This window comes from Amblyraja radiata, chromosome 18 (assembly GCF_010909765.2).
Source record: "Amblyraja radiata isolate CabotCenter1 chromosome 18, sAmbRad1.1.pri, whole genome shotgun sequence".
NCBI classification, from domain to species: Eukaryota; Metazoa; Chordata; class Chondrichthyes; order Rajiformes; family Rajidae; genus Amblyraja; species Amblyraja radiata.
The window spans coordinates 7,609,731-7,636,623 of record NC_045973.1 but is presented as its reverse complement, the minus strand read 5'-3'; the positions used below and the strand labels follow the sequence as shown (position 1 = coordinate 7,636,623).

The 26,893-nt window shown below is 39.2% G+C and overlaps 1 protein-coding gene across 1 annotated transcript in view; it reads left to right on the top strand.

Annotated features, from left to right (window-relative positions):
* The first annotated feature begins 275 nt into the window (after positions 1–275).
* lrig1 (leucine rich repeats and immunoglobulin like domains 1) overlaps positions 276–26,893 on the top strand; it is a 59,797-nt gene continuing 33,179 nt past the window's right edge. Inside the window, exons 1-2 of the mRNA XM_033036666.1 lie at positions 276–790; positions 26,769–26,840. Coding sequence (XP_032892557.1) covers positions 540–790; positions 26,769–26,840 — 323 coding nt within the window. The 5' untranslated portion in view covers positions 276–539. The remainder of the gene's footprint in view (positions 791–26,768; positions 26,841–26,893) is intronic.

The window sequence follows — 26,893 nt, the reverse complement described above, 5'->3', positions numbered from 1 at the left end:
CATCGTTAATAGGATCCCCCCCTTTTTTTTTTGTTGCAAGTCTGATCATTCTGCAAGGCACAGCTCTCCCCAGCACCCACCGGGCATTGCCCTTTAAGCGCAGCGGCCGCGAGAGAGAGAGAGTGAGGGGAGAGGAGAAGGAAGGTGAGAGAAGTGCGGGGCTTCTCGCACCCTGCGCTCCGGGGTTGATTGACGGCGGCGGCGGCCAACGGGGAGGGCGCTTGACCACGTGGACGGGGAGGTGGGGCCAATGGGGAGGTCCGGTGGGGGCGGGTGGGCGGGACCAGGGCGGGCGGGCGCTGCAGCGCGGGTCGGCGAGAGCCGCTTACAGTTGGCGAGGTGGCTCGACGCGGCGGGGCGGCCGTCTACGGCGCTCCTCACATCGGCCTTAAAAAAACCGCATTTAGAGGCTTCGGGACTGCTGCCATCGATCGACTGACCGACTGACCGACTAATCGACGGCTGGGGTTTTAGTTTGTTTTGAAATAAAGTGTATATTCTATTATTTTCCTCCTCACACCGTCTCTCTTCGCCTCAAGATGGCGGCGCGGCGCTGGCTGGCGGCGCTCATGGTGCTGGCGCATTCGAGCTGCTGCCTCCTCCTCGCCGCCGCCACCTCCTCTGATCCCGATCGCGATCGCCATCCACCTCGGGCCGGCTCCCCCACCCGCAGCCCCGTCGCCCTGCCTCCCTGCCCGGCGGGCTGCAGATGCAGCGGGGAGCAGCTGGACTGCAGCAAACGAGCCTGGACGAGCATCCCCCCTCAGCTGCCCGCCTGGGTCGTCTACCTGTGAGTATCATAAGTTTATATAAGTTCATCCGGCGATATGCGGGGGGGCAGAATTAGGCCATTCGGCCCATCTAGTTTACCCCGCCATTCAATGATGGCTGTTCTATCTCTCCCCTCCTAACCCCATTCTCCTGGCCCCCCCCCCCCCCATAAACCCCTGACTCCCGTATTATTCAAGAATCCATCTGTCTGCCTTAAAAAATATCCACTGACTTGGCCTCCACAGCCTTCTGTGGCAATGAATTCCACAGATTCACCACCCCCTGACTAAAATTCCTCCTCATCTCCTCCCAAAGGAACGTCCTTTTATTCTGGGGCTATGACCTCTGGTCCTAGACTCTCCCACTAGTGGAAACATCCTCTCCGCATCCACTCTATCCAAGCTTTTGACTATTCGGTCAACCTTCTAAACTCCAGCGAGTAAAAATGCTCATCATATGTTAAACCCATAGGTTAAATCTACAACAAACTCCAATAACCTGGTATTAAAAAAAACACACAAACGTCACCCAGAGTATAGACATAAGGAACTGCAGATGCTAGGAACTTGCTTGGAGCACACAAAGTGCTGGAATAACTCAGCTGGTCAGACAGCATCTCTGGAGGACATCGATTGCTGACATTTCATGAGTTATAGGAGCAGAATGAGGCCATTTGGCCATCAAGTCTACTCTGCCACTCAATCATGGCTGATCTAACTTTCCCCCTCGACTCCAATCTCCTGCCTTCTCCCCATAAACCCCTGACACCCCCCTCTCCCTCTCGTCTGGCAGTTGGCAATAGAAGTTAGATTACAAAATGCTGGAGTAATTCAGCAGATCAGGCATCATCTCTGGAGAAAAATAAATAGGTGACACTTCGAGTCGAGACCCTTCTTCAGACTGAGAGTCAGAGGAGAGGGAGACTAGAGATATGGAAGGTTAAGGTGAAAACGACAGGTTGAAGCGGATGATGATAGGGAATTGTAGATTGGTTCATTGTTAATAGGCACAAAATGCTGGAGTAACAGCAGAACAGGCAGAATCACTGGTGAGAAGGAATGGGTGACGTGTCGGGTCGAGACCCTTCTTCAGACTTGATGACCTTTAGTCTGAAGAAGGGTCTGGACTTGAAATGTCACCCGTTCCCTCTCTCCAAACAATAGACAATAGGTGCAGGAGTAAGCCATTCGGCCCTTCGAGCCAGCCATTCAATGTGATCATGGCTGATCATCCATAATCAGTACCCCGTTCCTGCCTTCTCCCTATATCCCCTGACTCTGCTATCTTTAAGAGCCCTATCTAGCTCTCTCTAGAAAGTATCCAGAGAACTGGCCTCTGAGGCAGAGAATTCCCCATACCAGCATTTTGTGTCCATCTTTGGAGTAACGCAGCATCTACAGTTTCTTCCTACACACATGGTTCATTATTAGCTGAGGGGGAAAGGTGACAAGGAGGCATACAATCAGTAAAATGTTAGGTACAGGATACTGAGTTGGATGATCAGCCATGCACCGGCAGGCTCGAAGGGCCGAATGGCCTACTCCTGCACCTATTTTCTATGTTTCTATGAGTCAGGAGGACAGTGAAACAAGTCAGAGAACTAGGATGGGAAGGATGGAGAGAGAAGGAATGCAAGGGTTACTTGAAGTTAGCAAAATCAATAGAGTCTACTCCACTATTCAATCATGGCTCGTCTATCTTTCCTTCTCACCTCCTTTCTCCTGCCTTCTCCCAATAACCCATTGACCCTTGACCTCCTGAGTCAAAGGATGGGGCTCGAATTCGAACAGCACATGGGATGAGCCCAATATCAGGGTAATACAGCACAGATACCCACCCGTTCGGTCCAGCTCACCCATGCTAACCAAGATGCCCCATCTAAGCTAGTCTCATTTGCCCATGTTTGCCCCATATCCCTTTAAACTTTTCATATTCATTTACCTATCCAAGTTCTTTACTCCCTAAAGCATGCAGCCTTGATCCATGTGCTAGTCCAAGTGTCTTATAGATGTTCCAAAAAACGTACAGATTTGATGTGTAACCGTCGAAGTGTCTTTTGAAATGCTCCTAAAACCATGCAGCCTTAATGCATGTATGTCCAAGTGTCTTGTTAGATGTACCGATAACTTTGCAGCCAAGATGCATGTACTTGCGCAAGTGACTTTTTAAACATTCTTAAAACCTTGCTGCCTTGAGTCCTTTCACTCAAAGGTCAATCCTGATCCCAAGCAACTTCACCTAATCCTCTCACCCTCAACATGTCCCAAATTGTTTTGATCTCAGTCCTGTCAAGGAAGGGTGATGACCACGACCCACCAGCGTCCACCTCAATCACTGCGGGCAAATGTGCTACATGACTCCTTGCAGCCTCTAAGTCGCATTACACAAGTTATAACTTTTTACCCATTAAGAAATCTCGCAGTATGAAATTTAAAACATTTATTGTAACGTTCATCCGCTTTAAATGCGTAAATTATCATAATTTTTAACACTGCACAATACATTTCCATGTATGTAGGAATACGGAGAGATGAGTAACTTGTGGACGTGACTTTACAGTGCTGGTGTTGGGTTCCCCTCTTGAATTATTTCAACATTGGAAAGACATACTAGTTTTGATACTGGTGTCCGTGGAGAATGGTTTTCAGGAAAGGATTTACACCCTTTGACAGAAATAATCCAGGCTGAATTCTTGCACCATGTGCAAGTTTTTCTATTTTAGGTATCTCTAAAAGATTAAAACAACTAATAACGTTTTTGAACTACAACCTTCCAAATTAATCATTCAGATGTACTTTCTTGAGTTTGGATAATTGAAGCTGATCGTCTGTGCATGGTTGGGGGTGGTAAAGGAACTTCATTTTTTGCTCAGTATATTACTTCGATCGAGACTAAAACAGGTGGCTGAGGCAAATCTGATTTTAAGGTTGTTTAAAAACTTGTATTTTAGTATAGACTAATGTTTTTGTAGGGAGTTGTTGGCATCAATAAGCTGTAGAGATGCAGATTGCGAGTTGCACTGTAAACTTTATACTTGTGTCGGATTTTTATGGTATAAATTACTAGGTGTTCTAATGTCGTTGTCGGGGTACCTTGACTTGTGAAGTTTGACTTTGTATTGAAACGTCTCAGTCTGTATTTTCCCCCAGATTGTCTTGAGTGGATGTAACCTTTTGGATCCCTAATCACATAATTTAAGTAATTAGGTGTTTTTGTTTTTGTAGATTTTAGAGATTGTTTGGTGCAATGCTAACTGGGACGTGTTTCTCATTTACTTAGTTGTTGCCCTGAGATGCTGATTGGCAGCGTGCCTGAACAGTTCAGTGTCCATGTGGTCTTAATGTCCTTTGTGACTTTTGGTTTGCAATTTTTACAATAATTTAGTTGGGGAGGAAGTTTAATGTTAGAACTAAAATGTATGAAGTTACATTTTCATTTGCATCCTGAGATGTCTTAATTTTGTGAATTACGCTGGATTCAATGGTTCCTTTTTAGTGCCTTAACTAACTTGGGTTTCAGTATTTTTTTTATTGCAGCGCATAACTAAAAGTACTTTTGTTGTACCCTTGGAATAAGTTGATCTGTATTGTTGTTTGTGTAATCATTTTAGAACTTTTAAACCTTTGGCAGTTTATTTTATTTTTGAAAGTAAACCTGGACACAAAGCAGAGGGTTCTGGAAAACTGTAATAAAACCAAAAATTGCTGGGAATATACTGGCATCAGGCACTTTACTTTTAAAGTGCTTGATGCCAGTATATTCCCAGTTTTAAATCATTGTTTAACAGCTGCTGTCTGACATACTGAATATCCACAGCATTTACTATTGTCTTTTTAAATCAATGATAAAGTTCTCCTCTTAATATTTATTCAAAACTTTTTACATACATTTCATCAATGTAACTTGGTTGAACCAACTCAGAATATCATAGCACCATTTCAAATTCTTTAAATCTGCTAATCTAAAATTGGGTGTTACTAGAATTGGCCTCTTGCAAAGATGGGATGTAGTCAGGGTTACAGCTCTTATTGGTCAATGACCCATGCTGGAATTGTTTTTGAATATTGGATGACAGTAAGATTGGTTGTATCGTATAAAATATATTTTACTCTAGGGCTATATGAAAATCATTTCTGCACACGGTAGATTGTCTTAAAAATAAGTGGTCTGGTCCTGTAGGATTTGTGTCATAGTCCGTCAGTGAGGTATTGCTGTCAAATTTAAATCTGAATATCAAAAGTTGTTGTCATGTACTATTGCTGATCCTAATTTTGCAATGCGAAGGAAACCAGCTGTTTTACTAAAATTCATTGTGGAATCAATTAAAAAAAAAATATGGGTTGATATCTTATTCAATGCTTACAAATTGCACATATTATTCCGGAAGAAAATTTTAACACACTTCAAAAAGAACTTTGTAAAATAGAATCCTTGTTGCAGTTTTCCTATTCATTTGAGACTGACCCGAAAATTAGATATTGACATTTATTTTTCCTTGTCTCTTGTTCTTCAGGATATTGGTATGAGTTTATTATCAATATTCTGATTATTGACACGAGTTGACCATACCTATCAGTTGAGTCCTTCAAATTTCTATACATTTGTTTAATTCTACTTTAAAAACATATATTTTTAGACTAGTTCTGTATTGCAAATTGAATTCATTTTGATGTCATTGGTTTGTCGTTTCATTAATATTCACATTAATTAATGCATCTATGCATCCTTGGGTTGCCTACCTTCAAGTACCTCACCTTCACGATTAAAACATGATTTGTGTTCATGTTTGCCGAAAGGCCTTTTGTATTTTCAGAAGTATCATAAAATAATTGTTTTACTGTTTGAATTTCCATGCACTAAACATTCTCAAATTTTGAGGCCTTTTCTTCAGATTGTCACCTTTGTCATTTGTCGGTATTGATTGAATGCAAAAAGCACGAGAAACGTGCTGCCCACTCTATTTCTAGATTGCCGTTAACCCGATATTGGTGAGATTTAAATACAAATAATTGGGAAGCATAACTAACACTTGACATTGTTTGATTGATCACAAATACATTGCAACAATTAAGAATGTGAATAGTTCATGATATTTTAATAACGGGGTTTTGTAAACTTGTAACTGATTGATTTAGTGATCTAAATTACTGAGAAAAACAATATTATAGGTTCATAATTTGTCATCGCGTTTAATATCAGTGATATGATATAGTGTTTGACCACACTGTGATCCTTTTAAGGGGCTCTCCCATTGCGGCGACCTATTTGGCGAGTTTAGGTGAGTTTGAAAAAGTGTCTTGTTGAAGACCTCCTTCGACTATGTTGAAGACTAGCTTCGAATAGCTTCGGGAAAATTGGACACCGAATAGTGGAGAGCGAAGACGACCTCCTTCGATCTCCCTTCGACTATGTTGAAGACTTACGACTACCTTAGATTACCTTCTACTACCCTTTTATTACTACGAATAACATGCCAACCTACTTCGACTAAACCCACATTTAAAAAAATATATAGATTTTTTTCCATGGCTGCCTTTTGTTACTCACGGGCATGTTTCAGCATGTTGAAAAATACGCCGCAACCTAGCTGAGGCCTTGAGTACGCGGGGACTACTCTCGAGCATGAAGGAGAGTTACAAAGACCTCCTAGGACCTCGTGTCGACCATGCTGCGAGTACGAGTCAAGGGCAAACTCTTCTGAACTCGCGGATTAGGTCGCCGCAGTGGGACCTTTACTCTGGTGTCACTGCTTTGAGGCTGAAAGTGTTACATTGACTAACTGCAATACTTCCACCAAACTGTCTGACCCTCTTAGCAAAAGTTTTACACAATTCACTTCCCTGGCCTTTTGTGTTTTCTAAGCTTTGTTCTGTTGACTTTTAAACATTTTGCTTCATGCTTTCAAGTTGTGCATTGCTGATCAACACAATGAAATGAAATGCATTTTGTTTTTAAACTTTTTTTGATCCTTTAGTAATGAAGAGGAGATTTTGCATTAATGAGTAGACAATTTTAACTTTGACTAAGCTTGAATAATTTGGCATTCTTTGATAATATTCCACAATACTGAAAGCTTACAGAGTTGAAATTCTTCTATATTTTGTAGGTAACCATTTTTAAATTAATAATGGTGGGGTTTTATTTGCCAGATGTTGATGCAAATTCATGACTTTTTCGTAGTGCTGGATAAACTTTAGGGAATACTTCCAATGGCAATTGCTGGTTTATTTTCAAACACTTATTTCTATAATTCCATGACTAACAGATTGGTAACTAATAAGTGCTTGTTTTGAAATAATAGGATATACATCATGTTCTTCGCCAGTTTTTACATAGTGTCCACACAGAGGATAGACTTGCACAGTGGATCTGACTGCTGAAAACTAGTGATCCTGATGGGCCTGTCCCACTCAGGCCACTCTTTAGGCGACTGCCAGGAACTAATTTTAATGGAATTCACCTCCGACACCTGGCGACAACCTACGACGGCAAAAATTGTCGCCGCTGTCGCCGAAATTTTTTCGACGTGTTGAAAATTTTGTGGCAGTCGCCTGTAGTCGCCCAAAAAAATCACCTAATTGGGACAGGCCCATGAGGCTTTGTGGCAGTATTAGCAACAGTAATATATACTATTACAATTTCCAACCTTGTGACCCAGCATAGCACCAACTCTGTAATTTCAATGCTATCAGGCCAAGTGAATTAACCACAGTTTAATGAGGATTACAAAAGAACATGCCAACAGCAGCAGGTATATTAAATACGAGCTGTTAAGGTTGCAACACAGGACTACATGTATGCTAAACAGCATTAATAAAAGGGCCTAATGATCTTGTAGCCCAGGGGTCAGCAACCTTCTTCTGCATAGGGGCCTGGACTCATGTCTGTGAGCAGATGGTGGGCCACATCTATCACGTGTACACATGGATCCCGCCTGGGATGGCAGGCATGAAATCACGTGTTCACAGAAGGTAGACAAAAATGCTGGAGAAACTCAGCTTGTGAGGCAGCCTCACGCAATCCTTACATGTCTCACCTGTTGAGTTTCTCCAGCATTTTTGACTACCATTGATTTTTTCAGCATCTGCAGTTCTTTCTTAAACATGTTCACAGAAGGTGCGCGGCCGTACCGGCGGCTTTGCGCAGGATGCGGTACAGCCGGTGCTCGGCCCTCGGCGGGCCGGATGATTACGGGGGGAAAAATCCGCCTGTGGGCTGGATGATTTCGGGTTACGGGTCGCATTCGGCCAGTAGGTTGCCGACCCCTGTTGTAGCCCATGGATCAGAACAAAGCTCTATAAACATGCTTGATCATCTTCTTTCTTCCTTCCTTCCATCACAAGATCAGCAAGATGAAATAGTTGACCAAGGAAGCGAGGTGTGAACAAAACCGCATTCACGGCAACAGAGCTGCTGTGGAGAGATTGACAACTTCAAGTTTCTAGGCATCCTTCGCACCTGAAATATTCGGTGGGCGGCGCGACTTTCGTCAGCAGCGGCCTCTGCAGTCCGTCTGCGTTTTTATTATTTTATGTCTATGTTTTTATGTAGTTTTTGTTATTTTTTGTTGGGGTATGTGTGTGGGGGTGATGTGGGGGGGGGAGGGGGTAACTTTTAAATCTCTCCCTGCACGGGAGACCCGACCTTTTCTTTGTCGGGTCTCCGTTGTCGTTGGGGCTGCAACGAGGAGCGGCCTCCAACAGGAAGACCGGGGGCTGTGGTGCCGACTACTCACCTCACCGTCGCGAAGCTGGCCGAGTCCAGAGCGGGTGGAGCGGTGGTGGACGCTGCTGCGACCCGACCTCCGGAGGTTCGGAGGCTGCAACTGCGGGTTTGGCAGACGGCGGCACCGGGAGCCCGCGGGTCCCTGGAGGGGGACCGCTTTTCGGGGCTTCCGCAACGGCGACTTCTCCCGCCCGAGTTGCGGGGTTGAAGAGCTCCTGGAGCGGGGCCTTACAGCACCGCCCCGCGTGGCTTGGAGTGGCCGCGGGACTGCGAGCGCCCGCCGGGGGCTCTAACACCAAGAACCCGGTGTGCGACCTTGCATCACCCGGCGTGGCTTTAATGGCCGCGGGACAATTCACCATCGCCCGCCGGGGGCTTTGACTTTGACTCTGACATCGGGGGGGGAGAGTGCAGTGGAGAGATAAGATTTTTTGGCCTTCCATCACAGCAATGTGATGGATGTTTATGTAAATTATGTTGTGTCTCGGGTCTATTTGTTTGTAATGTATGGCTGCAGAAACGGCATTTCGTTTGGACCTCAAGGGGTCCAAATGACAATAAATTGAATTGTATTGTATTGATGTGGTGATCAAATAAGGGCATCATCGTATTTACGTTCATGGGCGCTTAAGATTTGGTATGCCAGGAGAATTCTCATGAACTTCTACTGATGTGATGTAGAAATTATTTAGACAGGATGCATCTCAGCCAGCTCTGGGAACGCCTCTGCTCTTGACTGTCTGAACCAATGGTGAGTGGTGAGCAAAGTCCAGTTCATCATTGTCTCTTTGCTTCCATTGTCCATCTTTGGTGAATTGTATCAGGAAGGCTGGAAGTATCGTCAAAGATGCCTGCCACTCTAACCATTCTTTTCTCCTTTCTACCTCATTGGAAAAGGTGTAAAAGCTTGAAAGCCCAGATGTCCAGACTTAAGAACAAATTATTTCCCGGTGCTAACAGACCCCCGAACCAATCACAACTTTCACATCCTCTTCTTGGTAGTGCTGCCATGTACCCTTACACTTTTGGTGTACCTCCTTTGGTGATTAGTTTTTTTGTAGTACCTCAGAATGCTCTGCAATCTTGCACCCTTCTGCTTAGTTGCACTTTTCATTGGAGATATGCTGCGCAGGAAGGACCTGCAGATACTGGTTTACACTGAACATCAACACAAAATGCTGGAGTAACTCAGCGGGACAGGCAGCATCTCTGGAGAGAAGGAATGTGTGACAGAATCACGGAAGAAAGATCTTGACTCGCAATGTCACCCATTCCTTCATTGTAGATATACTGTTTAATCTGTGAGTTTTGTGTGTACAATGAATTTCATTGCACCCTGCTGTATGTGACAATAAACTAATCTAATCTAGAAGTACTTGCCAATGATTGTTAAATGTTCAATTTCACTTGCAACTCTTCAGTAAACAAAGCATTCCATGTTTGTTTGCAGCAAGATCTAGAGAACATCCGGGCATGTCCAGTGAAGTGGCAAGTAACAATCAAATTGTAAAAATGCCAAGGAATGACTACATCGCTTGAGTCTGATCACCAACATTGATTTTCATTGGCACTAGTTTTTGCATCAACATTTTGTGTGCCACGGTTGTCCAGTAGCTCAACTGGACTAGCCATATAAATACTGTCACTACAAGAAAAGGTCAGGAGCTGGGTTTGGAATGTTCCAGGATCCAGATTAAGGGCCAGAGTTCAGACTAAGCACCAAGAGTGTGGCTGAAGTTAGGGCTGGGTGTTGGTATGCTTATATATTTCTTGCTCCCTTTTAAATTCACTGGATTTGCTGGAAGGAACATCGCTACCATGCAAGGTGAAAAGGAGTGAAATAACGCTATTAATATAACACAGTATTCCAGATGCATTTCCAATTTTATCCAACCATTGCTTCCATATTTTCTCTTTTTTTGTTCTGTTTCCCATTTCCCTTAACTCTCCTTGTTCCATTCGCCTACTACACATTTCACCCACAGCACTCCACCCTCTACCCATTCTCAACATGATTCTGGTTCCATTTGCCATTCACCACTTCTTTTAATGTTCTCTTGTTATCTTCCTTACTTATTGGATTCCAGCACTGATAGCCTTTGTATTCCTGCACATCACCCTCCCAGCTTTCTCTACCGTTGTTCCATCCCACCCCCCAAACTGGCTTTGTCTGTCTCCCAATTCCATCCTCCCCATGTCCTACTTGGTTCTGCTGGCTTGCCGTCCCTCCATCCTCATTGGTCCACCAATCCTCATGTTTTGTAGCTCGCTATTAATTGTGTTTATACAATCATTGATTGTCTTCTGAACTCTGCTGGTTGTTGTCATTTAATGTTAATTGTTGAGCTGAAGAGCTCTTGATAGTTTGCCCTGTGTTAACCGGGGATTGCAGAAGGATTGCCCTGTGTTAACAGGGATTGCAGAAGGATTGTTTCTTATATTTCCTGCTTCTGTGGGTATATCCTTTGATAGAGCTGAGATGGGTTTATGGTGTGGGAGTGGTAGCATCAAGTACAATTGGAGTAATGGCACAGGCAATTATGTCACCCACAAAAACAATTATAATGCTGAATATCGTGCTCGCGTGTTTTCCGAAAAATACATGGTTATCTATGATTTCAGAATTCTTGTGTTGCCTGTTGAACTTGTCTGGCCACAGGCATGGTTACTGGGAAACTGTTCCCACTTGCATTAATTTTCTGTGGTCATTTACTGCCAATCACGAATATTCCTTTTTGTAAAATTTGGAATACTGGCAAGAAATTTTCAGTGACAGTACAGTCAATTTATGAATGTGTTATTTATAAATTCTCACTGTCATTGCCATTGATTCTTCTGGGTTCTTGTTTTTCATTTGCAAAGCTTTTTGTTATTACAAAAGAGTGTGCCACTCTTGGAGGATAAGAATGTAGTGCATTTCATCTGTTGCACTGTACTCTTATGTATTGAGTGTCCATTTAAAAAAAATTATAAAATTTCAATGAATGCCACATTTTCTAGGCACACTTTTTAATACATTCAGGAAAAACTGGACATCGCGGAACTTTTACTTTGTGTAGCAGTGAAACTCAAAGCATTTCTTGATCGGGGCATTTCAGCAGATGCCTTATAAAATTTCCCCAAATTGTATTTTTGCATGCTACCATGTTGATGGAACATTTTTAGGACTGAGTCTAGAAAATCATGCATCTTCATTTTTCACTTTGTATTTTGCCTGTTTTGTTCCAGTTATTTGGCACACTAACTTTGCAAAGTTTATGCTGCAATTTCTGAGTTTCTCCTCCATTTTCATTTGTTCTGGTTTGAAGTTCATTCAAATTTTACCAATTTATTGATATAAATCAGAAACAGTAACAGACGTAATTATTTTAGTGACATCTTGATACTCGTGTATATTTTTGAATGATGTCTATCCCTATCATTCTGGCTTATTTCTCAGTGATTCACTCATCATTGCTAAGATTACTGATGCATACTGATAACGGCACACAAGCACATACTGATGCATACTGATAACGGCGCATAAGCAGCCATTCAGCCCACTGAATCTATGCCATTTTGTGTTGATTACTTGAGAGTTCTCTTCCTCAAAATTTGACCCAAGCATTATCTATATTATCTTGTGAATTATCTGTGAACAAAGATAATATTTAAATCCCATATAATTTGATATTGTAAGCATGTAGTAAGTTCCTGATGCATTGCAACTTGTCTTGAAATTAGTTGATAAAGGGACTCTTCTTCTGAGTTTTTAGGCAGTGATGGGATTGAAGCTCTCTTGCTTCCACATTGGTTGTGTGCATTCTGAGGTGATTAATTTGTCCTTGCTTCTTGTGTTTGTAAATAGGAGATCGAGGGCTTTCCCTTGAGGAAATTGTTTTGTTGATAATCTGAAATGATTGGTAACAATATCAGGGGCTCTTGTGGATTGTGTGTACTTTTGATAGTTTACTCTAAACTGTTTTTTTAAAAGTTTTCAATAAGTGATAGGATCTAGTTAATGATCTTGATATCATGGTATATGCAAGGATATAATTACTTTGAATACCTCCGCCTGCAAAATACTTCAATGTAATTTGAAGATAAATAATCAAAAGAAAGCAAAACAAAATGTTTCTGTTTTTGGCATGATATTTAGAATTGCTTGTAATTTTTCAGTACTGAATCTTTTGCAGTACTGAATTTGTACTGAACATTTTCAGTACAAATCGGCCAAATGATATGTTTCAGACCTTTCACACTTTTTTCACACTGTTCTATAAAGTGATGGGTTTTTAAATGCACATTTCAATTCTTCTGGAAAATAATATTTCCAGGTTGGCTTTTAAATACAGATGATATTTTGTCTTGTTATTCTTGCTTTGAACATTGTACAAAACAGCCATAAGTTTGTAATAGAAGTCTACAGTGAAGGATAATGCACATCCAGGAAGTTGTGTGCGGAAAGGTTAGTCACAGTGTTTACCACTTTAAAGTTAATTTGTTAGCTTTTATTGTTTGTGCTTCACTGGAATTATATGGCATTTTTCAATGGATGTTTTTAGTCTCCAACAGAATTACATTTTTAAGATTTTATTGTGTCACAATACGATACCATTTACTAATTTCTGTAATATTGATTTGGTTTATGCTATTGGATAGCTAGCAGATTTGAAAGAGACCAGCCTCAGCATGTTCTAAATTTCTGCATTTCTGGACAGTAGTATGGAAGTATAAAATGCACGAGGGTTCAGATATGGGTGCATCCAAGCTCTCTCTAGTTAGAATTAATCTTAACCTTTTTCCACCCTGACACTCAACACTTGTGCCCTTCAAGATTGTGCTCAGTACCTTGCTCTAATCACTGTACACCCATGGCCTTCTGACCAAGTAGAATGTCAACTTTATTTTTAAGTTCGCTGATGACCTCTGTTAGCAATAATGATAAACCGAAATTCAGAAAAGAGATTGAGCCCCGTGCCCTGGTGATAGGACAACAATGTAGCCCTTAATGTTAACAAACTGAGACAATTTGTTGACATTCCCTTCAAGCCAGAAGGTGAACACAACCCTGTCCTCATCAACAGTTGCTGTAGTGTCCACAGCTTCAAGTTCCTAGGTATCCTAATCACCAGCAACCTAACTTGGACGTTTCATAGTGATGAGGTGAAAGTGCATCAGTGTATTTTCTTGGGAGTATTTACTTGGGAGTCTGACTAGATTTGGTTTGTCCACAACGATTTTCTTGAGTTACTACAGATGTGTTATAGAAAGTATTCTGAGAGGGTACATCTCAGCCTGTCATGGCAACAGCTCTGCTCTCGATCCCTGAACCTGCAGAAAGTGGAGCACAACTCAGTCTATCACAAGCTTGTCACTTTTTTTTATCATCCATGTGTTGCATCTGGAAGGCATCAAGGATGTTTGCTACCTGGCCATTCCCTTTTCTCTCTCCTACCTTCTGGGACAAGATACAGGAGATGACCCAAAGTGCTAGAGTAACTCAGCAGATCAGGCTGCATCTCTGGAGAACTAGGACAGGTGAAGTTTTTGGTCAAGACCCTTTTTCAGACTGATTGTATTGTATGTTGTGCTATTGTGATTATATATTGGAAACTCTTAACACCATTTGACGATGTCTTTAGTTTCCATTTTCAGTGTTTGAAAATGTAGGCCATGCAGTCAACACTGTGTAGTATCCAAACCTGGCTGTGTATCTAACTTGAAATATGCAAGTTAGTTGTAAATTGGAACAGACCTGAACAAGCTTTGTGTTATTTTTGTTATCCTTTATATTGTTTTAGATCTTAAAATTTTAGATTAATTTCATTTTTCCAAATTAAGATATGGTGTCAGTATATTTTGTTTCTGTTTCAACACAGATTGTGGATGTTGATGACATTGATTGTCCATCCCAAATTGTTCTGGAAATGGGAACAATTAGGATGGACAATCCTGGTAAGGATGGCTGATTTCCTTCCCTGAAGGACATTTTGTGAACTAAATGAGTTTTTTTACAACATTCTTAACACATTTTATGGCTGCTGTTACTGAGATGAAAACATTTCAACGAATATATTTTGGAAGGATAAAGGAAAGTCAGTCAATTATAAATAAACTTTTGCACATGCTATACCATGGAATTTGTAGCTTACCTGATCTGTTCAAAAGGCCACTTTAAGAAAGATATGACTGTACCAACCACTGTTGATAAACAGTAGACAGTTGGTGCATGTGTGTAAGTTTGAGAGAATATGTGTGTTCAAAGTCTGCACTATTGGTGGTTACCAATCATCTTGGATTAATTTGCTTTTGGATATTAATGTGTTCTCTCAAGTTTGTGTGGATAGCTGTTGGGCAATGGCAACTCCACATTAAAATAATTTAAATGTAGTAATTTTTCACTCCACAGAACTGGACTAGAGACCAGTCAGTCTTGAATCTGAGATGATGTTGAAGAAGGTGATTGGACGTTTAGATTGAAATTCTGACACAATATTTTAATTTTAAGAGCTAAATGTTTGTGGATTTTACTGAAATCTTATTTTGTAAAATAATGCTAAACATTTCTGAATGCCAAAAGTATCCAAAAAAGGAAATGGAACATTTGTAGACCATCATACTCTTTTTACAATTATTTACATTTTATTAGATAATTTACACCAAAGTGTAATTAAATTAGTTGTATGTGGTTATTGATGAAGACATTTCTTGACATTTGAAAATACCCAATTTACAAGCATGGTCCAAGTTTATTTTATCTTCATAACATTCTTTGATGAGACAAAAGGAGACAAATAAACTCATGGGGTCAATGCCAGCTTCCAGGGAAACAATCCCATTCATCCTATTCTGCCACCTTATTCCCTTTAACATACTCTCTGTTGCATCTTCCAATCAAACACTCCTCGTGCATCCCTTTGATTCATTTTGCTATTAATCTACATGGGTTAATTTACAATTGCCGGTTAATCTATCAGCATATTTTTGCGAGGTGGATGGGAACCAGGAAATCTGGCAGAAATGGTCATAGTTACAGGTAGAATGCATGTTCCACATTGGCCAATAACCAAAATCAGGGTAAAACCTGGGTGCTGGAACTCTGCTGCCTAAATATTGACAACCTGGGATTTAAAACAAAGTTATTCTGTGAAATAAATTATTTGTCTTCATTTTAAATCTTTTTGAGTTTTTACACCCTTTAAAAAAAAAATACATAGTTGTTATCAGCCAGAATGAGAGAGTGGAAACATATGCTAATGTGTTAGGAGGCCAGGCCTCTTTCTTCAGATAGCTTGTGCAAACTCAAGCATAGAGACTAGCTGCCATATTTTTGTGGCTAAGTGCCTGTGAGAACCAGTGAGCTATGATTCTTGCCAACATGAGAAATGGGAAAACAGTAAAAGGATAATCTTTGTACTATGTGAAGTAAGTTCATTGATACTATTTAGGTGGAACAAGGGATCAATAAAGCAATCTTGTGTAGATAAAGTATTTCCTTAACTGATAACCAATTTGTGTTTTCACATTCCTTATCAAATGCGGAGATTTGTTAAGAAACTGAACACATGTAACTCGTAAATTGGTATCGTTTTAGTAATTGATTTTGTTTCGATGTAATACTGAAAACATAGAGTTTATTACACAAAGGTAATCTTGGAGTTAATGTTTGTTATTTTTTAATTGTAGAATTCAATAGCGTTTGCAGTGATTTTATTAATGCTCATTTTCAAATACTGAGAGGCCAAGCATGTGCCTCAGTGACTTAGAGCAGAGGAGTTTAAAGCTGGAGAAATGGAACAAGTGTCGTAAAAACAAAGAGAAATTGCTACGTAAAATACAGTGCAGAGAAATATTTTAGATCATTGATGGGCAAAGTTGTATCTTCTAGGTGTGTTCAAATTCTATTTTAAAGCAAACAAAACATATGTATTGCAAAGAAAGTATTTTATTTCAATTGAAAAGTTGCTGGTGGCAAGATAGTGAGGAATAGATTTGTGCTGGTTGTGTATGGGTATATATTTTAAAGATAGCTCGGCTAACTCAGTTTCATTTTGTGGGACAGTTTCTTGTACATTATATTTAAAATGACAGTTTTAAGGTTTTGATAAGGTCTCTAAAACAAGGTGTGTATGATTAGTACTGCCCCATCTTGTGAGGTGCTGGGTTATGTAGAACACATTACCTTTTCTCCACACTGCCCGAGTTCTGCCTCTGTGATTGTTTGAATATTTTATTTTGATGCTTGAGTCTTGCACGGTCTTAAGTTACACACTATAATATAAGATGTTTGAGCTTTAGAACAGTATGGCTCAGCCAAAGGGCCTCCGGCCCACAATTTGATTTCTGGAGTAATGTGAAAAAATTGAGTAATAGTCATTATTGCATTTCCCTCCAAGAAACGTATGTTTTCAATCACAAAATGCTGAAGTAAGCATGTCGATGTTAGCAATTCTGTCTGTCTATACTAGAATATACTGGACTAGAATGTCCAGAAACTTTGATGTTTTGTCTTCCGTTTGTAATACTAATCATGGTCTGCTTAAATCTTTGGTATGGGGAGAACAGCTTCTCAGTTTTGTGCCATTGGTCTTTAATGCAACAACAAATTCGAAATCCTTGTAAGGCTTTCAATGCTTCGAGGATTTGGGGACATATATCACATATATGTATAGAGAAGAAAGCTAATGAAAAGAAGACTATGTACATATTGCTAAGAGGTAGTTGCTATGTTGCAGAGAAGGTGGAAGGCTTGAGATGTAGTCAAGTTCAGCCACTTTATCAGAAAAAAAAAACCGACCTACACACGTGCAATTGGTGTGAGTGTGTAGTTGGTAGGTGTCCAAAAGTATTGCGGGATATTCTTTTTATTGACTAAAAAAGAGAGCTGCCATTCCCTCGGTGTAAAGAAAATGTGCATCACATGTCTTTGTTTAAACTTTTTCCCTCTCAGTATTTCTGAGTATTTTACATTCCACTCTGGGGAAAAGGGCTCTGACTATCCTATACATGCCTCTAATCTTTTTACATGCTTATATCAGGTCAGCTCTCAGTACAATGCTCCATAGAAAACAATCCGAGATGAGATGAGGAAAACCTTTTGCCAAATTTTATACAGTGTTTCCTGACATATGAAGGCAAACACTTGTATACGTTCTTCACTTCCTACCCATTTAAGTTGCCACTTTTAGGGAGTTCTGAACTTGCACCCCAAGATCACTCTGTATATCAATGCTCCCAAGGGCCCTTCCACTTACTAGATACTTTTCTCTTGCATTTAACCTCTCAAAATGCATCACCTGCCACTTGTCTGCATTAAACTCCAAATGTCATTTCTCTGCCTAAAGTTCCAACGTAACTATATCCTGTTGTATCTTTGACAAACCTTCCTGTTACATGTTTTATGAAACCTGTTTGTATAAGAGTTGCAATTTATCAAGAAAGTTTTATTAACAATGTTAACAAAGTACTAGCATTCTGAAAGCTGGACGTTGCAAAGTAAAGGACCTGTCCCACTTTCCCGAGTTACTCACAAATTCTCCTGAGTTTTCCCCTCTCTTCCCCCCCCCCCCCCCCCCCCTCTGGGGTTTTAGAAACTTTTAACACATTTTAGAAAGTTTTTCAATTATAAAAAAGCACAGCAACCATTTGTTTGAATAAAAGAGAAATATATAATTGGTTCAGTAATGTAGACTGTCTTGTGGGTGAGATGACAAATGGAACATTTTTCTGAAAATAAAAACAAACCTTATTTTAATGACCTTTGAATACTGAGCAGCTCGTCCCTTTCTGCTGATGGGGCTTTTTATTTGTAAATTGGTGGTTTGTGATCTGGACAATCCATAATGCAACTGCATAATTATTTTTGACAAGTTTACAGCAGAGAAGTGTCAAGTGATCTTTTTCCAACGGTGTTCATTTAATAGGGAACGGAAATAATAACATGTTGCAAATAATATGTTAACTAGGTTGAGACTGAGCCTTCTGTTTTTACCAAAGTTGTCTTTCCAAGTTAAATTTGATTCAAGCAGGAAACTAAACACACTGGATTGTGAAGCACAGAATACAGTTTTTTGCTTCAGATAACATTATTCTTAAAATTATTTTTACTGTTTACTGTTTTTACCAAATTTGTCTTTCCAAGTTAATAAAATTATTTTGTCCAATGTACAAATCAGTTGAAGTATGAAACACTATGAAATTGTGTTCACCATAATTATATTTTTATGGTTTTGGAGAGCATGGAACATTCAATTGTGGCTCAATTTTTAGGGATCAATATAATCCATTTAAAATGTGTTTTGTCTTTTTCTCTTAGTCCTTCGTTTTCCTTTCTTCAAATAATTACCAATATTTAGATTAAAAGATGTAATACCCACTGATTCAACTGTTGTCTGCAGCAAAGGGATTCTTGGTCAGTTTTTTGCAGAAACTGCCATTTTAAAAATTTTATTTGGTATCTATCTAATATCTTTCAATAAGAAACAAACTAGGAACAGAAACTTTCTCTTGAAATGTAACACTTTTGTTATGCTTTTTAAAATTAATTTACAGAGTAATTATTTTGTTAAAAACACGTGAATGTTTAGCCATTTTATGCACTAAATAGTTGGCACAAGTTTTGTTTGTGTTTCTCGATCATTTGGAAGCCAGCAAGATTTGGAAAGATGGGGATTCTGAAACATCTAAGACCTTCCACTACCTGCAACCTCCGGCAACTAGCATCGCAACCGGCTTCGACTAAAAAATTACCGATTTTTAAAACGGCAACCTATTTTTAGTCGTGGCCGGTTTAGAATTTTTTGAAATAATCGCCGGAACATAGAAGAAGTGGAAACCACTTTCGACCATTAGGGAGACTGAACAAAACTTCCGGGAACCGCACGGAAACCTTGGGTGGGGTGCAAAGTTTCCAGAGGTTTCCGTGTAGGTTTCCTAAGTGGGACAGGGGCATAAAAGGTTGTGGCCAATTGATTGGCGTACGATTTCAAAATGACTCATCTGAGTCGACGACTTTCTGAGAGTTTGAGGGGGGGGGGGGCACTGGGGGATGGCTAGGTGGTGTTTATCTGCCTATTTAAAATAAACATTAAAGGCAATAAGCTCACCTGGTTGAGATGCATCATCACCAGAGATTGGCCACGACATAGGTTTATGATATTCAAGCCCTGCCACATTCGCCTGCTGTCCATTTGATTAGGTTGAGCCTCCAGCTTGTTTTCGAAGTCTGTTGTGACTTCCATTATAGTTTTGCAGAGGTCACAACTTGGCTGCCCTATACAGTGTGGGATCATCCTTCTTTAGTAGAAAGTAAGTCTCCCTGTTCATCCAAGGTTTCTGGTTAGAATTGACCCTGATGTAATCAACGTGCTTCTTGATTGAGGCCGGCGGATGGCTAAGGTACACTCATTCAAGCTGGATGAAGTGTTCTTGAACATGCTTTGGTCCATTGACTCAATTTAGTCCTGAAGAGACAGTAGACTGCAGCTGTTTTACTATTTTCATTGGTGCCCCGCGTACAGTCTCTGTAAGCCAGCAGATGCAGCACAGGTAGATGATCAGACTGGAAGATCAGGATTGGGACATCCAAAATGTTTTGAGGCAAATTGAATACACAATATTTTCTTGGTCATTATTGCTTTCTCATCTTTAAAACATTAAATCAGGCCAGTGATTCTACCATATTTTTCGGAGGGATTTAAAAAAAAGTCCAGTCGTTATTAGTGATTTGTTATCTTTTAATTTAGTGATTGACTATTGGGTACTGACAAAGGTTGATGTGGATTCAAGAAGCTCCACTGGGAACTGATTACCTCGATAAGGCAAGATTCGTTTCACAAAGTTTCTGAAAGCCAGTTCTCCCCCTCCACTGCGCCAGAGTGTGATGTGGGCTCAGTAATTTGATGATCCAATAACTTCTAAAAGATGTTCATGACCTTGCCCAGAAAAACAAACTAACAGACCATTTACATAAACTGCGTTCCATAGCAAATTCCTGAACTTCTAGTGGAGAAAGACAATCTTGTACAAAGCTAAAATACTTAACTTTAAAATGTGTTTCATTAAAAAATGCAATTCTGCTTCTGTTTAAATTCTGTTATAAAATGAATGTAATCATAATATGGTTACAGCACAGAGGGGATCATTGTGTGAATAGTCTTTTGGTGGTTTTTCATTCCTTTGTCTATCTCATTGCCCTTTTTTTCCTGCAGCAAATTAGTTTTAACTTAAAATATTCATTGAAATCCTCTTTGAAAGTGGCACTAAAACATGCAACTGTTACACTTTCAGGCAGTGCACTTCAGATTGTAACTATAGGGGGGTTGCACGCAAGGTCACCGGGTCATAGGGCTTCACGCACAGAGCCGCTCAATCCATCTGGAGGACATTGCAGCTTCCGGTATATGTTGTTAATACACGAAATGCGTACTTTCCTACCTGTTAAAAACCGCCAAAATGGTGGATTTTTGTGCTGTAAATAATTGTGGAAGTCGGGGTAAGTGTGAGAGACATGTACCCAACTTAAGAATTCCTAAAGTGAAGAGAAATGAAGGTAAAGAGAAGCGAGAGCTGAAGGGACAACAACGGTTAAAGTGCTTGGCAAACATTGGCCGTGCAGATATCGAGATTGAAAATATTGGGAATTATCGCGTTTGCTCACTGCATTTCATCAACTGTAAGGCATTATTTGTGTTTTTTCTTGACTCCATTGGTATCTAAAAAGTTTCAGAAGTGATAAATCTGGCTGTAAAATTTTTAAATTGCCCATGGTTCTGAAGTGGGTTTTACATGCAACAAGAAAACGCTTCTGAAGCTAAATTTATCATTAAAAAAATCTCCAGACTTACGGGTGGTGTGTGGAAAAGTAACTAGTCTTCTATCATTATGCTATTGAGATGTATATCTTTTCTTTTCTTCTATTTCTACTTTCCACCTTTTTTTTATTTTATTTTTTTATTTTTATTTTTTATATCCACACTTCACATTTTTCTGCTCTCTACCATCTATTTTTCCACTCTTTCCCCTTTCTATTGTTTTCTTTTTCTTGTCTTGCCTACTCATAACATAAAACTAGACGTTGTACATAGAATGGATTACGGTATGACATAGTTGGCACCTAAAATTAGGTGCCACTGTATTGTTTTGTATTGTATTAACTTCTAATAAAATAAACAAAAAAATAAAAAAAAAGATGTATATTTTGGCAAATAATGAAATGTCCTGACAGCTTAAACACCCACTCCCTTTCAATAGGATATTGTCAATTTGCTGAGGTTGATTATGTCCAATTAACAGCTAACAATTATGCCATTCCTTGACTTGCATCTGAGTAAAATGTAATTCAAAACCCACATATGGCTCGCAATTTTTTTTAATGATAAGTTTTGCTTCAGAGGCGTTTTCTTTTTGTATGTAAAAACCCACTTGAGAACCATGGGCGATTTTTAAATTTTACAGCCAGATTTATCACTTCTGAAACTTTTTAGATGCCAAAGGAATCAAGAAAAAACACAAATAATGCCTTGCTGTTGATGAAATGCAGTGAGAAAACGGCCAATGTCCGCCAAGCACTTTGGCTGTTGTTGTCCCTTCAGCTCTCGTTTCTATCTATCGTCATTTCTCCTCACTTTTGGAATTCTGAAGTAGGATAAATGTCTTTCATGCTTGTCCCGATTTCCATAATTATTTACAGCGCAAAAATTGACCATTTCGGCGGGTTTTAACGGGCCCGCTACGCTGGAAACAATGGTTAGTGCTTACCTGCAGTTCATCGGGTGTACTCCAGTTGGGGTAGCGTAGCAACAGTACGGGTTATGGGTCGTGACCCGACTGCCATGCAACCTCCCTATTCTCCGCATTTACTTTTTATACGCAATCATGCATCACCCTGTATTTTTCATCATTCATCTGTAACCCCACCCCCCACAGGAGATATAGTTGGAAACAATACAGCCTTCTCATATTTGATAGTTATGCTGACTGTGGTAAGATTTCCCAATCCCATTCATGGGAGCCTATATCTCCTGTTTACTAAATTTACTTGTATTGCACCAGGATTGCACTGATAATCTGATCAATTATTAGATATTTTAGCTAGATTCAGCACTTTAGTGGCTGTTAAAATATGTTTTTGTTTTAGAGGGAGTGTAACAAAGAGAAATTATGGAGTGGAAGATAGAGGGAAAGAGCAGAGTTGCTGGTTAAGATTTACAGCTAGAGATCCACGTCAAACTATGAATCAAACCTTCTGGAGTAAGTAGATGGGCAGGCTGCATCATCACCATCAGGTTCCCTGCCAGGCCCACCACCCCCATCTTTCTCTTTTCTCTTTACTGTGTGATTACGTTATATTGATAGAATGGAATGAGGCAAGTCTGAGAAAAAAACATCCAGTTTCTAAGGAACTTAATGGGAAAATGTGCTGGTATATTTTAAGCTTCAGGTCATTATTGCTAGTAACAATATGCAGCTGAATGAAATGTGAGCAGTGTTGACTATCAGACAACGGCCTACTCGCCACAGAAAATAGATCTATTTCAAGTTGCTTCCTGATGAGGGGGAGGGGTGGGTAAATTTCATTTGCGAGTTCATTTGGTTGATGTTAATGTTATCCAGGTAGTTGGCATGTGAAAGACGTATGAAGAAAAATAATTATGCAAAATGTATTCTATGTTATAGCAATGCAGGTTTATTCTTTATATTCTGCAAAGTGCAAGGCAAATTTATGTATAATTTATTTGATCTTTGCCCATGATTGGAAAAGTTGTGGAGTGTTTGAAGAATATTGTATCATTTTAATTAAAGAAATGAACATCAGTTTTAGATTAGACTTATTTTAAAATTGAAACTAGTGTTGACTTTTTTGTGAACATTTATTATTTACTTTTTCTATATTTTGATGATTATCTGCCTTTCACCATTTCTGAAAAATTGTTTTATTGGTTTTTAAAGTAGGCAAAAGCTAGGTTTGCCAGCTGTAAGAACATTAAGATGTTGTAGATCAGTTTAAAACTTTCCAGTTGTTCATTTCTGATAGTAATAAAAAATGGGATGAATGCCAAATTCATAATAATGGCTACAGTATATTACAAACTATGTTAGTCTGTTTCCTAATTTAAATATGCTTAATTTGTATTATTTGTTACTTCCTATAGAAATTGCAAAGGAGGCTTTTTTAAAATTTGAATTGCTAATAGAGTAAAGATTACTCCAGATAAAGGGCCCGCAGTATGTTGCAACTAGTATGACTGCTTATAACTATTAATTATTATTTCTATCTGTTATTTTATTCTGACCTGTTTATTATTGGCAAGGGAACATTAAGTTAGGAGTAAATTCTTCTTGGCTTTCCGCCATTTGCTCTGGATGTTGCTGCTTGATTCATCCAGGTGATTGCTGGATGTTCTAATGCACAGCTAGCATGCCTAAAAGTGTTGGAGTGACTTTGACAGCCAAGGAAGCACACTTACACATTTCACTATACCTATTCCTGTCTGTGTTTGATGAATTTGGCTGCTACTGAATTAGTATCTATGTACTAATTAAGTAGCAGCTAAATTCATCAATATATATGGTACATTTTCTAGAAATCAATTAATATATTTTTGAATATAGTCTGAAGAAGGGTTTCGGCCCGAAACGTTGCCTCTTTCCTTCGCTCCATAGATGCTGCTGCACCCGCTGAGTTTCTCCACCATTTTTGTGTACCTTCAATATATTTTTAAATGTTTGTGTTTGATATTTTCAGACTGATAAAAGAAGGGAGCAGAGGGTTATACTGATCTCATAAATTACATGTAGAAGTGAATGACGCGATGGTCTAAGGACTTTCTTCTGTGCCTTAAACTCGATATAGTTGAGAGTTACTCCAGCGTTTTGTGTCTATCTTATAAACCAGCATCAGCAGTTCATTTTTATTACATTATATCACATGATCCTCTTCTTTTTTCAGTACTTGGAGATGCTACTGTAAGAAGTCCATGATCTTGGAAAAATATAGCAGGTCAGGACTGGCTGATAACTGAAAGATCATGAATCTTGCGTGAAAACGGAGGCCTAGTTCTTCAGATATTTTCTTGCAGTTATTACTGAATCTGCTTCCATCTCTTTCAGTGGAATACAAATCTTCCTAATTTACAGTGTATATGTATAAAATAAAAATTCTCTGACCATTTTGCCAGTAGAAGCAGGTTCTCCTTGTTTACTGATTGAAACCCAGATATCCAAGGTGAGGTAAATAATTTTTAAATGGCCTGATAATATCATTCCTTGACTTGGGTAAACCTCAAGGCATTTGTGTGGTCGAGGCAACCTGTCCTCATAAATTAATCCTTAATCACTTATCGCTTTGAATTTATACTGTACCCACTTCAAGGCCAGTATATCTTTCCTGCGAAAGATATCTTAAATCAAATAGTTCAATTGGAGCTCTCCTGCATCATCAAGATTGTCTTTCATTGTCAAAATTCATTGAGACTGCATTACTCATAAATGTGGGGTGGGGAGGTTGGAGTGGAGGAAGCTAAGAGACATACATTGAGAAGAGTATACGATGATGCTTAGGAGTATGAATATGCTTTTATGTATTTTTTCAATATAAAATGCAATGTGTTTATTGGAACGTTGCACTGGTTTGATTTTGTATATAGATTAAAAATAAGCATTGTAGGAATGACTGAATAAAGACCTTCAATCTTATCAGGGTTTTCATTTACTCAGTCAATCCCAAATCCCTGGAGATATGAGGCAACAGCTACACACCACTGCTGCCTCCAAAATTAACAGGCTAGTGCAAAAAAATAGAATTAGTGAATGTCGCTGATTGATAGTTTTCCATTAACTATATTTTATACCTTGTTGGGAAATTATTGAGTCTGTTTCGCTGAAGATCAGGGGGAATTAGTGTAACTGTTTTAGCATTGCATAGCAATGACAGCATTATTGGTGGTTTGCTGATGTGGTTGGCTTAATGCCAAGGCTATCATGAGCAAAAGTTAATCTTTTCATTGTCAGCCGCTTTGATGTGGTTGGAAAGCTCCTTCTGCCTTATCTTTTCTTTCTCCTTGTTCAGATTGAGTAAGAACTTTATCACTGCACCTGTACCTGCATTGTGAGATACCCTTGTCCTTGACGTGATCAGAGAAAAACTCTGCTGGAAGAAGGAACAGTTAATCCTTTAATCTGATAGTGGACTGAAACAGGCAATCCAAGTTTGAAATCTGGTCATTAATTCTGATTTTATAGCCTGAGTCTCAGTAACAATTGATTCATTTAAGATTGGCTAGCGAAGCATAAAATACCTCCTCTCTAGGTTTATGGTTGCCCATTCAACTGTATTGTCTTGTTTTTGGGCAATGAGACTCGTATAATTCATACATTTTTTTATTATGCGGGTTTTGTATCTTGCTTTAAATGACAGTAACCAATTTAAATATGGTAACTATTATCCTAAATTGTGATTTGACTAAATCCTTCTGGGTGAATGTAACTTAGCGGGACAAATCTATTATGCATTCAACTTTTGAATTATGATTAAACCCACACATCTGGGAATTCTTATTCAGATTTGGACTGAATGCTAGTGGTGGAGAAATGTTGAGAACCACTTATTGAGGACAAAATTAGCTTTCATGTGGGAAAGCACATGCTAATTAAGGACCAGCAGAGATCTGTAGAAGGCAAATCCTCTAATGCATCAAATTTAAACTTGTTATCCTTGTGTTTAAATCTCTTCATATCCATACCTTTCTAACTTTTCTAATCATTTGGAGAGCTACAATTTTTCATTTGCTGCTATTCCTTAATCCATCTGTTTGAAATCCTCTTCTTACACTGCTGCTCCACCATGGTTTCTCATTTTTGATTAAAAGATTAGTCAGTCCTCGAGATCAGTTTTTTATGGTTCTCTCCATTTTCCTATAATTATATATTTAAGTATAATGCCTTGATTTTGTTTATCTACATTTTAGGGGTGCTACAAAAAGTTGGTTGTGAGCTTCTGTAATACTGGATACTGGACTAATATGACAATATTGATTCCCCGGAAAAACGAATTAAATTGAAATGTATCTAAATTGTATGTGACAGTAACTAAAATATGAATCTAATAATTTCAGTTAAAGAAAATTGTTAGGCCTTACATCAATAGTTATCTTTTTTTCATGTAACTTGCACAACAATTGTCCTTTTATGTAAAATGCTAGTTTACAATGCAGTTGAAGTAAAAAGGGACAAAATTAGCACATTGCAGCTGGCCAGAAAATAAATCTAATTTACGTATTCTTCTTTTACAGAAATTTAAGTTATAATAAACTGACCTCAATCGATCCCACTGCTTTCACAGAATTGCCCAAACTACTTGAAGTGTAAGTATATGTGAACTCTTGAAGTTGTGACTGATTGTTGGTTATACTAAATA